The following is an 11408-nucleotide window of genomic DNA, read 5'->3' as shown; positions in this document are numbered from 1 at the left end:
CATAACCTCTGAAACTAAAAAAAACGTCAATGTTGCTAATCTTGAAAGCCAAGTACAAAAACCTTCAACCCTACGTAGGTGGCGCCGCTATAGATGACGGGCGTTTTGAGTTCATTCGGCAGGCAACAAAAGTATAGGCGGCTATGTTTTTGGCTTGGTTGTTGGCTTGGCTAGGTACTAGGTATTGTGCTTCTGTGGTTGAATCCGATGCGGAATCCAACCAGTGCCAGTCGAGCAAACGCAGTTGACGGTGGTGGCTGTGCTGGTGTGTGCGCGTGCTTGTGGTCATCGTGTAAACATCGTGCCTCTTCCTCTTTATTTTTTTCGTTCCACGATCGTTGTGATCACCGCGGTGAATTCAGCAGTGCTTTTTATTCTCACCGTTACTTCGGCATGTCGTCGAGAGGACCGCGCAGTCAAGGCTTCTACGGTAATATTGGCGTTAGGCCTAAATCTCTATTGAAGAGAATTTTTTTTTTCTTCGGCGAACGGCTTCGTTCGCACTTCGCCCCGAGCGTCAGCATCTTGTGTGTGCGATGTTCGCGTTGCAATCTAGCGTTTGAATCTTCCCACACGACCTGCGTGAGAACCGATGACCTGCTTCATTTCGAGGAAGCGCTACATCCACGAGGAAGCCCTGCTGATGGTGCTGCATTATGCCTCGTTTCGCACATCAAAAAGCCCGCGAATGCGATATTCTGTGCAAATGTTTCTGCCACGGTGATTTATTCTGATGCTCCGATTGCCTTCAAGCAGTGGCGAACGTTTTCAACTACTGTTGGTGGAATCTAGATCCGTTTCTGGCTGCACCTTACGTGACGATAGTTGTGGCGCGAGAACAAAACGACGACACTAAGACAAGAAGGACACGAAAGACACAAGCGCTCGTGTCTTTCGTGTCCTTCTCGTCTTTGTGTCGTCGTTTTGTTCTCGCGCTATAACTATCGTCATGCCATAGCAACTAGCCCAAGCTGCCACACTAAGTTGCACCTCACAGCATGTTACCACGAAGCCGTGTTGTGTTGATTGCATCTACCCGCAACGGTGGGCTTGTGCATATGGTAGTCGACTGCTGACTGAAATGTGGCGGGATTGATTGCCGGCCGCATTTCGGGGGAGTCGAAAATGTTAAGAGGCACGTGTACTTCGATTCAGGTGCACGTTGGAGAACACCAGATGGTCAAAATTGCCGGACCCCCTCCCCCCCCCCCCCCCCCCCTGCTACCTCCGTAATCATATCTGTTTGCGGACGTTGCCGTTATTATGACACCTTTGCATTGCTCGAAATGTATTACGGGAAAATCGACAACCAGTTTTGTTGTAATTTTCAAGGCGTATGCGTTGGCAGGTATGTCTGTCTTTGTGCGTGCTGAATTTGACCAAGTTGAGCGTCCCCCCCCCCCCTTTTTTTTTTTTTTGCAGGCCACGATGATCGCGCCGGAGATCGTGGCGGCAATCGTGGACGCGGGGGTGGCGGCCACCGGGGTGGGGGACGCATGGGCAACAGGGGTGGCTTCGGTGCGCCCATTCTAAAGCGCTACAACCGCCAAAAGTTCGGTGGTGGCCCGTCAGGTGGACAACCCGGCTACGGTAAGCGTCTTTTTGCTGTTGTTGTTCTATTGTTAGTGGCGCATACCCACTGTGGGGTATGCGCCACTAACTGTGGGCCAAGAATCGAGTGGTTTCAAAATTTACTGTTCAGATCTGGAATGATGGAGGTTTAACAGAAAGATTACCGATAGCCTAGGAAAGTGTGGTGCATTAATGTAATGCATACAACTATATACATAAACGAATTTATTCTTAAAATAGAGCAATAAGCTGATTTTATATGTATATAATTATGTGGACCTGTTAGGTTGATTTAATTAATCAACCTATTATACATAAACGAATTTATTCTTAAAATAGAGCAATAAGCTGATTTTATATGTATATAATTATGTGGACCTGTTAGGTTGATTTAATTAATCAACCTATTAGTTTCATCAATATAATCCCGGACGGCCGCACATACTGTAGCATTAGAGAAACCAGAAATGGAAGCTCCAAAAGACAAAATGACTGGCAGAGATAAGTCCATACTAATACCACGTAAAGGTATTTCTAATAGGGTTTTTCGTAATGTGTTAAACCGTCTGCAGGTCTAAAAGAAATGGTCTATTGTTTTCAGTTCATCACAGAATGCACACAGTGGCGAAGGTGCCTGAGCAGACCTGTGTTTATAGAAATTTAGATTTGGTACCCGGCAACGCAGCCTTGTGATAGCTACTTCTTGTTTTCGAGTGCGGCAAAAGTCTCTTCGCCAGGGATATAATAAATGGCAATATTCTGTACAGTTTGTTAGTGCTGAACCTTTAAAGACTTGCATAAGCGTACATCTGCAAAATCGAGCAGCAGTCACATAAGTGGATGATGGACAGAGCGGTAGAATTGGTTCGCTGATTGACGACTTAGCTAAGGAATCGGCTATTTCATTTAGAAACAAACCTTTATGTCCAGGCACCCAAACTAATCATACTTTTCTCAAATGCGCAGGTACTAGAGCACGGAACTCCTTTTGTCGTTTTTCACAGTTCCAGCGCGTTCAAATCGACGTGCAGGTGCGAGAGAATGTTGCCATGACAACTTTCGCACGCGCGAAATAACGCTACAACGTCCGCGCTTGGTACGATCGAAAATTTCGGAGCGAAGTGGCGGCCAGTTCACGCTGCCTACAGCCACGTCGTTTGCGCAATCAGAATAAGTTTTATTACGGTGGAGGCAAGTTGTTGCGTATCAGGAGGAGGCGCAGGAGTCGGAAGCTTTAGCGGCGATCTCGGCTCATAGTTAACAATTAAAAAAACGCGGCTAATAAATCATCAACACGAATGGAAGAAAATTGAAGTTTGCATTTTATGTTAACTGATCCAGGTTTATCTATATAATGCAAAAACATGAAAACACATGATGCATTGAACAGTTGCAGACAGGGGGGTTGCATAATAGAAAAGAAAAAGAATGAAAGTTTGCTCTAAGGGCTATGGAAAAGAAATGTTCTGGAATTTTATATAATGCTAGATAAGAAACGTTCTTAATTCTTCTATATTGAGTCTATTGACATTCATTTTAAGATGGATGGCGGTGAATTCCATGTGAGAAATGTGCTAAAAGGAGTGGTTTGTCTAATCGTAGTTACTACAATGCAGATAATTACTAATATGACATTTTTGTGAAAGGCAAGGCCACAGTTTTTAGTGTTAAAAAGTGAAAACGGTGGGATGATGGAAGATTGGGAATCCATTGCTGATATGCTTTAATGATCAGAACTATATTTATATTGTCCACTGCTAGTTCATTTTAAGCATGCTGAGTGTCGCTGTGTCAAACATTCCTTCCCGTTTATCATTATCTATGCGTGAATCAGTACAGAAATAGCTGTGGGTACAGTTGACATTTTTTTTTTTTTTTTTTTTAGATATAGCGATCTCTGGTGCTTTATTGCAACACAGCATTTGCAATTTCACACGTGGAGTTTCTGCAGGTAACTTTGTTTTTCGTCCTCCGTTCAGGCCGTCGAGGCGGTGGAGGCAACCGGGCCAGATTTGCGGAAGAAGACGGGGACATAGAAATGCAAGGGGGAAACCTACCTGACCACATGCGCAACCGCTTGTAAGTATGAACTGACTGGACACCCTCTGTTAATGCCAGCCGCCCCTCGTCTATCCATTACCGGGTCTGTCGAGGCCAACCGAAACATAACCACAGATTGCACATAAATGCTTAGATTTAGATAGTGTAGTTATAGCGTTAGACTCCTTTATAGTGTAGACTCGAGCAAACCTCAGAAAACTGACTAGGGTATGTAGTTCGGTGTGTTGGTAATACATAACTAATAATATTAACATAGCACATAAGAACTGAGACACAGGACAAGGAAAGGGACAAAGAGGAGTGCTAACTTCCAAGAAGATTTTATTTTGAAGAGCGTACATATATATATATATATATATATTGAGCGACCGAGGCCGCGTCTTTCTCGTGGATGTTATTCGAGAACTTCTTGCAGAATGCCATGTAATTCACCGCTGTACTACCGCATATCGCCCACAAACAAATGGCTTGACCGAGCGCTTCAACCGTACTCTTGGCGACATGCTTTCTATGTATGTCGCCTCCGACCACACCAACTGGGATCTTATCCTTCCTTACGTAACGTACGCTTGCAACACGTCACCTCAAGCGACGACAGGCTTTTCTCTATTCTTTTTACTTTATGGTCGAGAACCATCATCTCCAATTGACACCATTCTCCCCTACCGACCCGACTCATCCGAAGGCACACCAGTTTCCGAAGCCGCGCGGTATGCGGAAGAATGTCGGCAATTAGCTCGCACCCTTGCAACACAAGAACAAGGCCTACAGAAATTTCGTCACGACGATGGACGGTCCAACTACCAATTTTCGCCCAACTCTCTTGTTTGGCTGTGGGTGCCCCCCAGTGCTGCGCCTGGTACCTCTACAAAGTTTGTCAGCAGGTACCATGGACCTTATCGCGTCATAGAACAAACTTCCGCTGTTAACTACCTCATCGAACCCCTCACGGCCACTGTGGACCTGCGTCGCCGAGGCCGCGAAATCGTACATGTGAATCGCCTCAAACCATATCACGAACCACTTGTCCTCACGACACGTTAGAACACTTACTTGGCACCATCTTCAGCGAGGGGGAAATATGTAATGATGAATGTAGTGGGTCATGCAAATCTCGGCACACACACTGTCAGTGCTAAGCACAAGACGCTCGGTCCGGACTGTCGCTGATTTTGCTAGCTAGGCCTACGCTCCTACCTGGTCTCGGATAACAGTTTTGACTGTCTCTGTTCTATATTATAATATATATATATATACATACACACACACTCACGAAATGCGAAAAAACAGACAAAACAGTTTTGAAACCCACAATTGCTCTGCGCGGAAACTTACAATCATAGGAAGGACGAGTCTTATTAACAGAACCTGAGAGGGAGTGCTGACAAAGTTCAGCCCTAATCTTCAAATCTGCTCTGCTACCATTACTGCTTGCACTGGCGAATTTCTTTCTAATTAAGAAATGCAAGTTGTATTTATATCGTAGACAGAATGTCTTAAAAACTCGTACTAAGTAGGTCTCTCTGGCAATCGTATATACTTATGGTGTTAGCAGGAGTCGCCTTCAATTCCGTGGTACTTAGCTTTTCTTTTTTTTTTTAATACATTTTGTCTGTGTTTTTTGAGCAAGCAGAAAATGCTCTCACTTTGTAACCTAGGTGATTGTTTCTAATCTCGTGTGGTAATGCACACAGGACTGACAAAATAAAATCTTTGTTCTTTTTTTTTTTTCCAACCCCCAGCAAGCCGTACAACAACTCCTACAACCGCAACAGGAAAAGGAGGGGCATGCCAGACCGGAGAGGAGGTGAGTTGTCCTTTATTTGTGGTTTGTTTGCTTCGTGATGTAGCTTCTGCTTTGACATGTTTACTTTTTTAGCTCTCTGTAGCAGAACCTACATAAACAATAGAGGTGTAAATGTTGTAGGCCCGTGTACTCGGATTTGAGTGCACGTTACAGAACCCCAGGTGGTCGAAATTTCCGGAGCCCTCCACTACTGCGTCTCTCATAATCATATGGTGGTTTGGGGTCGTTAAACCCCACAAATCAATCAGAACTTACATAAAGTATCAAGTAAAGTTTGTGTAGAGCAATTAAAATAATCAGGGGTGTTTCTCATTGTCTTTATAATGAAGTGTTATTTTTAAGTAGCAGGTGAACCAGAGGAGACAAAATATATGCAAAAACAAAAAGTGAAAAGGTCAGGGAAATTATCAGAGCTATTATTTATGAAACAAGCTTTTTCCATCCTCTTCTGCTTCCTTTTATTTCATCATTGATTCAGTTCACTTAAGGGGGCAGACTGGTCTTAGACATTTTTTTTTATTTCTTCAGTGATCTTGATAAAACTGCACAGGGTTATACAGTTTTTTCTGCTGATTTCAAATATGTAATTAGTTTTCCTGTAACTCACTTTGTTGCTGAGATAACTTAAGTTCACTCCCTATTGTTTAAGGCCACCATAGAAAAAAAAGTGCTTAATTAAAAGTGATATTTAGGATATGCCAACATAGACTAACGACTATAGAGTGAAAGTATGGAAGAGGTTTTTGTTTTTAGACCTTTATTGGTTATTTTGCAGCAAAATGAACTATACATTTTCAAAAGCAGTTGGAATTGTGTTACAATTTTGATTAGTAATTAATTAAACAGGCATGTGCTCTAAATTTTGCTCCCATACTTGCATTCTACACACATACAGGTTTCCACTGCAAATAGAAATATTGCTGTACCTGCCCTAGCTGCAGAGATATTGAGGCCTCAAAATTGAATAGTCACAAATTTACTTTTTTGAGAAAAATGGAAAAAACTGAAAACACACAGTTTCTTCAAAAAGCAACGATCATGGTGCGCATGTTTAGCAATCCTCACGAAGGCGCTCATAAATTTGTAGTAGAGCTTTAGACAAAGGGGCTGGCAAATTATAAAGAAGCCTCAAAGTCGGTTCCCCATTTTTTTTGCAGGTTCTGCATGTTAACAGCACCATGAATCTGGAAAGTTAAAATGACATTACAAAAAAATTACTACTTCTTGGTGCGTGAAAATTTGCAGAGAGATAGAAAAATACTTGCAAAAACCAAATATGTCAATTTTAAAAAATGAATATTTTTGTCACTTTTTGGTCCCAAAGAGCAGTCTGCCCCCTTAAAAAGTACAAAATGCTCTCTGTGCATTGCCTTGGCACTTTTCATCCTACGTTTTGCTTCGCTTCAACATGCCTAGAAGTTTGTGCATTTGTTCACTAATTTGTTTGCATTTGCAGGCCGAGATGTTTACGTTCCACCCCACCTACAGAACAAGAGCGGCGAAGGAACGTGGTACAAAGTCGTGGTAAGTTCATTAAGCCGGAATGCAGTGTTCAAGCGTAAACTCCTTCTTTCCTTGTGAGTAGAAATTTCTGAAGTTCCGTGATTGCGGCAGAAAGTTCTGAGAGTGCTAAAGTATTTTTCAGCGTGCGACGTACCCATTACTGGGCTTCAGTAGTATGACTTTAGTAAAAAAAATTTCCGTGTAGGTGTTATAAAAATCGGGCGCCCCCATAGAACAAAAGGTGATACTCAGTTTATTTGCTATTTTTTTGTTTTGCAGATTCCACAAGGCAAGAAGTTCGGCAAGGACTTCATCTACAGAGAGATCAAGGCGAGGATCAGCGTCCCGCTCATTCCTTACAACGTGAGTTAACATTTTACATATTAATGTTGTGGACCTTTGGGCTGCTCTTAATCATCGCGTGCACTTCTAAAGAGACTCGAGGTTTCTTTATAATGTCTACTTTGGCAAGACATTCGTGGAACAATTGTCGGGGTATGCAAAATACGGTCTGAAAATAATGTATGCCTTTACCCATTACAGAACGCTTGGTTTACCGCGTTTACTTGCGTACTATGCGCGCTGGTTAATTATACCCAATGATGACTATTTGATGGCTATGATATATGGATGGCTACGAATGAGTGTTGGATGTCAGATGATGTGGCTGTGTGTTGGCCAAATGGAATTTCTTGTGATGCTTGTTGTGTTTCGTCTGACAGATCTTCGTTGGGAAGTTCCTGCCTTGATTTATCTGTTTCGTTGCCGGCTTTTCTTTCGGTTTCCTCTGTTTACACAGTTCCAGTTTGATGGCCATAACGCAGTCTTCTACATTGCCGATGTTGCAACAGCTACGGCCGTGCGAAACCTCAACAGAGTCATCGACACACCCTCCGGCTTCAAGGTCAGCTTCCATTTCACTCTCTGTTTATGAAAAAAGAGCTCCACGGTTTTGCCTTGTGGGCAGTTCTCTCTTTATTCTTTTTTTGCATATTTGTATGGCAAATAGTCATCTGGGAAGATGCGATTGTTCCAACAGTGATGTGCTTATCAGTGGTTGAAGTGCTGCTCCAATAGTGCCAAACATGCTGTTCTGGTCTGTTATTTTCGTTAACAAATGCTCCAAAAGTGCTTAGAAATGTCGCTGCGAAAACGTAGAGGAGGAACTCTTAAGGAGAGATGCGAGTCGAAAAATCGCGTTTTTAGCGAAATTTCTCGTATTTCTGATTTTTATTGCATTGTAATCTTCAAACCTTCTTTCATCTGTGAAAATTTCAAAACTAAATTCGAACTGCAAAATGCAAAAAAATGTGTATGAAGGCATCGCAGTGGCTCAAAATTTCGTGAATTTGCGCCGATATTGGCCATCTTTGACTGCGCGCTGCTCCCCGTCGCAGTGCCGCCCGCCATCGCGATCGGTAGGGAAAGTTGCGTCCGGCCTTCTTCTTACAGCTCCGACGACCGCCAGTTTCGTACGTGGGCAAAAAAAAAACGAGGCCTTTTTATCACGTGGTTTTTGAGCGGTTTGAAACGCGCGGCACCCTAAGCCGCATCGCCATTGGCTACCGAGTCATTGTCAGCTGTGTTGGTGGCGGCCATCGGCATTTGGTCCGTCTGCTTTTCTGCGCGTCTACGCATATTTCCGCGATGACAAGCCCGAAAAAGTGCAACGTGAGACCGCAGAAGTCTCGAACGAAGCACAAGTTCAAGGGAAGGCGGCGTAAAGCGTCCCGAACGACTGCGACGAACGAGAACGCGCCTACGTGTGCTAGGCCTGACGGCGGCATCAACGAGTGCGCGAGCGGCAGTGGCTGCGATGAAGGGATTGACGCTGCGCTTTCTTTCGTCAGTGCTTCGGAAAAGAAGCTCGGCTTCTTCAAAAAGACGAAAGACAGCGCGATGAGGTTTGTGCAACGACAGTTTTGTGCGACACCCTCTTGCTGACGGCACTTGTGGCAGGTGCGGTATGCCCTGCTTGCGGTATTCAAAAACTTGCCGTTCGGGAGCCGGCAGAAAAGCGCAAGGGACTTTCGTCGCTCCTCGAACTTCATTGCGAAAACAGCGAATGCTCAGCGACTGTTCTTTCATGCTCCTATACGTCACTGCGTGTTACGGCGGACGGCAGCAGCCGAGTGAGCCAACAGTACGACAGTGGAAGCTCCCGAGATAGTTTCGCTGTAAATGTGAAGGCGGTGGTGGCTGCACGCGCTGTCGGCATTGGGCATGAGCAATTGTCAAGATTTTGCTCCATATTTGGACTCCCAAAGCCAATGCACCACCGAGGATTTTTTTCGATAGCAAAGAAGGTGCACACCGCTGCCATGGCAGCTGTGAGTGAAAACTTGCGCCGATCCAGAGAGTTGACGAAAGAAGTAGCAGGCGAAACTGATGTGGCTGTTATGTTCGACGGCACTTGGCAGAAGAGGGGCCACAAAAGCCACAACGGGATTGGCGCAGTTATCTCCTTAGATACTGGCCTCTGCTTAGGCTTCGGTGTCATATCAAATTACTGCCTGACATGCAGTAGGCACTAGGATATGGGCCCAGACGAGGAAGTGTGGCAGGCATTCCATGGCCCAGTCTGTGAAAAAAATGCAGACTGTTCCTCCCATGTCATGGAAACGGAGGCTGCAATGCACATTTGGCAGAGAACATTGACTTATGACACCCCACTGCATTTCATGACATTCTTGAGTGACGGTGACAGCAAAGCATATAGTGCAGTTGCAGAGTCAAAAGTCTATGGTGTTGTCAATATAGAAAAAGAAGACTGCACTAATCATGTGCCCAAGAGACTTGGCACCGCGCTACGGAAGCTGCATGTGCCATTACCACGAGGGCAGAAAATGAAAGAGCCAGCCATTGAGAAGCTCCAAACATACTATCAGATTGCCATAACAAGCAACAGGGGGAGTGTACGGGATATGTACACTGCAGTATGGGCTTCGTACTTCCACTCATGCTCTACTGACAATGCTGGCAGCCACAAGTTTTGCCCTGCAGGAACAGAGTCGTGGTGCAAACATCAACGCGCTGAAGCACTTGGTGAACCTGCACCACGCCACACACCTCTCCTGACAAAAGCACAGGGATTGGCCTTTTTGGCCCATTTATAAGCGGCTAACGGCTGAGAAGCTCCTTGCTCGATGCATCAAAGGGAAAACCCAGAACGCGTCGGAATCCCTGAACAGCAAAATTTGGCTACTTTGCCCCAAGACTAAGTTTGTCTCCCGAACGGTTGTCGAGACTGCCGCAGCTATGGCAATCCTGTGGTTCAACAAGGGCTCTTCCAGGATGTGCTACTTTCGAGCACATCCTGGAAGAGCTCAACATACTGCCATCTAGAGATCTAGTTACTTTCAGTGATTCCCGCGATGCGAGGCGCATCAAGAGAATGTCCGAGCATCTGACAGCAGAAGCAAGGGCCCACCGTCGTCGTGGAGTGAAAAGGGCACGGCTAGAAGAGAGTGCTCGCAAGGACCGTGAGGGCACAACCTATGCTGCAGGACAGTTCTAGTAACTTGCAGTGCTTTTCAAAGTTCTGTTGAACATTATGGCCAAAGATTATGCATTTCTAACAACTCTGTGATAAAAAAAAAAGTTTCAAACTTTCAAATGCGCTTTTCTCCTTTTGCAGTTTTGTTTGATCTGTGCTTCTTATGCACGCTAGTTCGTATACTTAGAATTGTCATACCTCTATGAAATTTTGCACATAGCATGATGAAGGCCCATAGAGTGCAAGTATCTATTCAGATTGTCAGTGCTGCTTGATTATGTTTTTCAAAAATTACATAACATTGAAAGCCCTTGGCAACTAGAGCCATAGTAAATTTTTCTATTTTATTATTGTATTTCACCTTTTTACACACAAAATTTATATAGTTTTTTGTACTTTACAGTTCCAAAGGATCATAGTCAGCTATATCTGCATGCTTTATCTGAAATTTTTATAGGTCAGAATTGTTGCATAACAATGGCCATAATTTTGCAGTATCTGACCTGCAGAAAGAAAACCAAGCAATCTACATGAAAATAAATGACATATTTGAAAAGAGGAGAAAAAACTCTATTAGCATGCCAATTTGTGTTAAATTCAGACTCTTATTAAAGAAAATCGTTTTTCGAGTAGCATCTCCCCTTAAGGATGTGACCAACTTGCAAGCCGTAAGAAACCGAAAAACAATTTTCATACAGTAAAAGCCCTTTACTCAACCTTTGATTTAGAAAATGCAGATAATTCAGACATTTTCTCTGGTTTCTGAAAGCCTATGTATTGTTTGATGGCATTAAATTTTCCTTTATTCGGTCATATTTGGCCACGACCCGGCTAACTCTGGGCGTTCTTCGGAGCGGCTCAAGCGTAGAGCACAGCAAATGTGTGAAGCAGAGGAGCTAAAACCGCAGTAGCGAACTACTGAAATGACCACAGGCTTTCAGAAAGGCGTGGTTGCCATAGACCTACCAC

The 11408-nt window shown here is 44.1% G+C and overlaps 1 protein-coding gene across 1 annotated transcript in view; it reads left to right on the top strand.

The window, feature by feature from the left end:
• The first annotated feature begins 223 nt into the window (after positions 1-223).
• The window catches only part of LOC119166954 (nuclear RNA export factor 1-like), a 42001-nt gene continuing 30816 nt past the window's right edge, over positions 224-11408 (top strand). Inside the window, exons 1-7 of the mRNA XM_037418349.2 lie at positions 224-430; positions 1423-1590; positions 3552-3651; positions 5376-5440; positions 6897-6964; positions 7223-7306; positions 7743-7847. Of these exons, the coding sequence (XP_037274246.2) occupies positions 394-430; positions 1423-1590; positions 3552-3651; positions 5376-5440; positions 6897-6964; positions 7223-7306; positions 7743-7847 (627 nt within the window). The 5' untranslated portion in view covers positions 224-393. The remainder of the gene's footprint in view (positions 431-1422; positions 1591-3551; positions 3652-5375; positions 5441-6896; positions 6965-7222; positions 7307-7742; positions 7848-11408) is intronic.

This window comes from Rhipicephalus microplus, chromosome 6, assembly GCF_043290135.1.
Source record: "Rhipicephalus microplus isolate Deutch F79 chromosome 6, USDA_Rmic, whole genome shotgun sequence".
Taxonomy (NCBI): domain Eukaryota; kingdom Metazoa; phylum Arthropoda; class Arachnida; order Ixodida; family Ixodidae; genus Rhipicephalus; species Rhipicephalus microplus.
The sequence above is the reverse complement of the archived record's forward strand: the minus strand, read 5'-3'. Positions and strand labels throughout refer to the sequence as shown.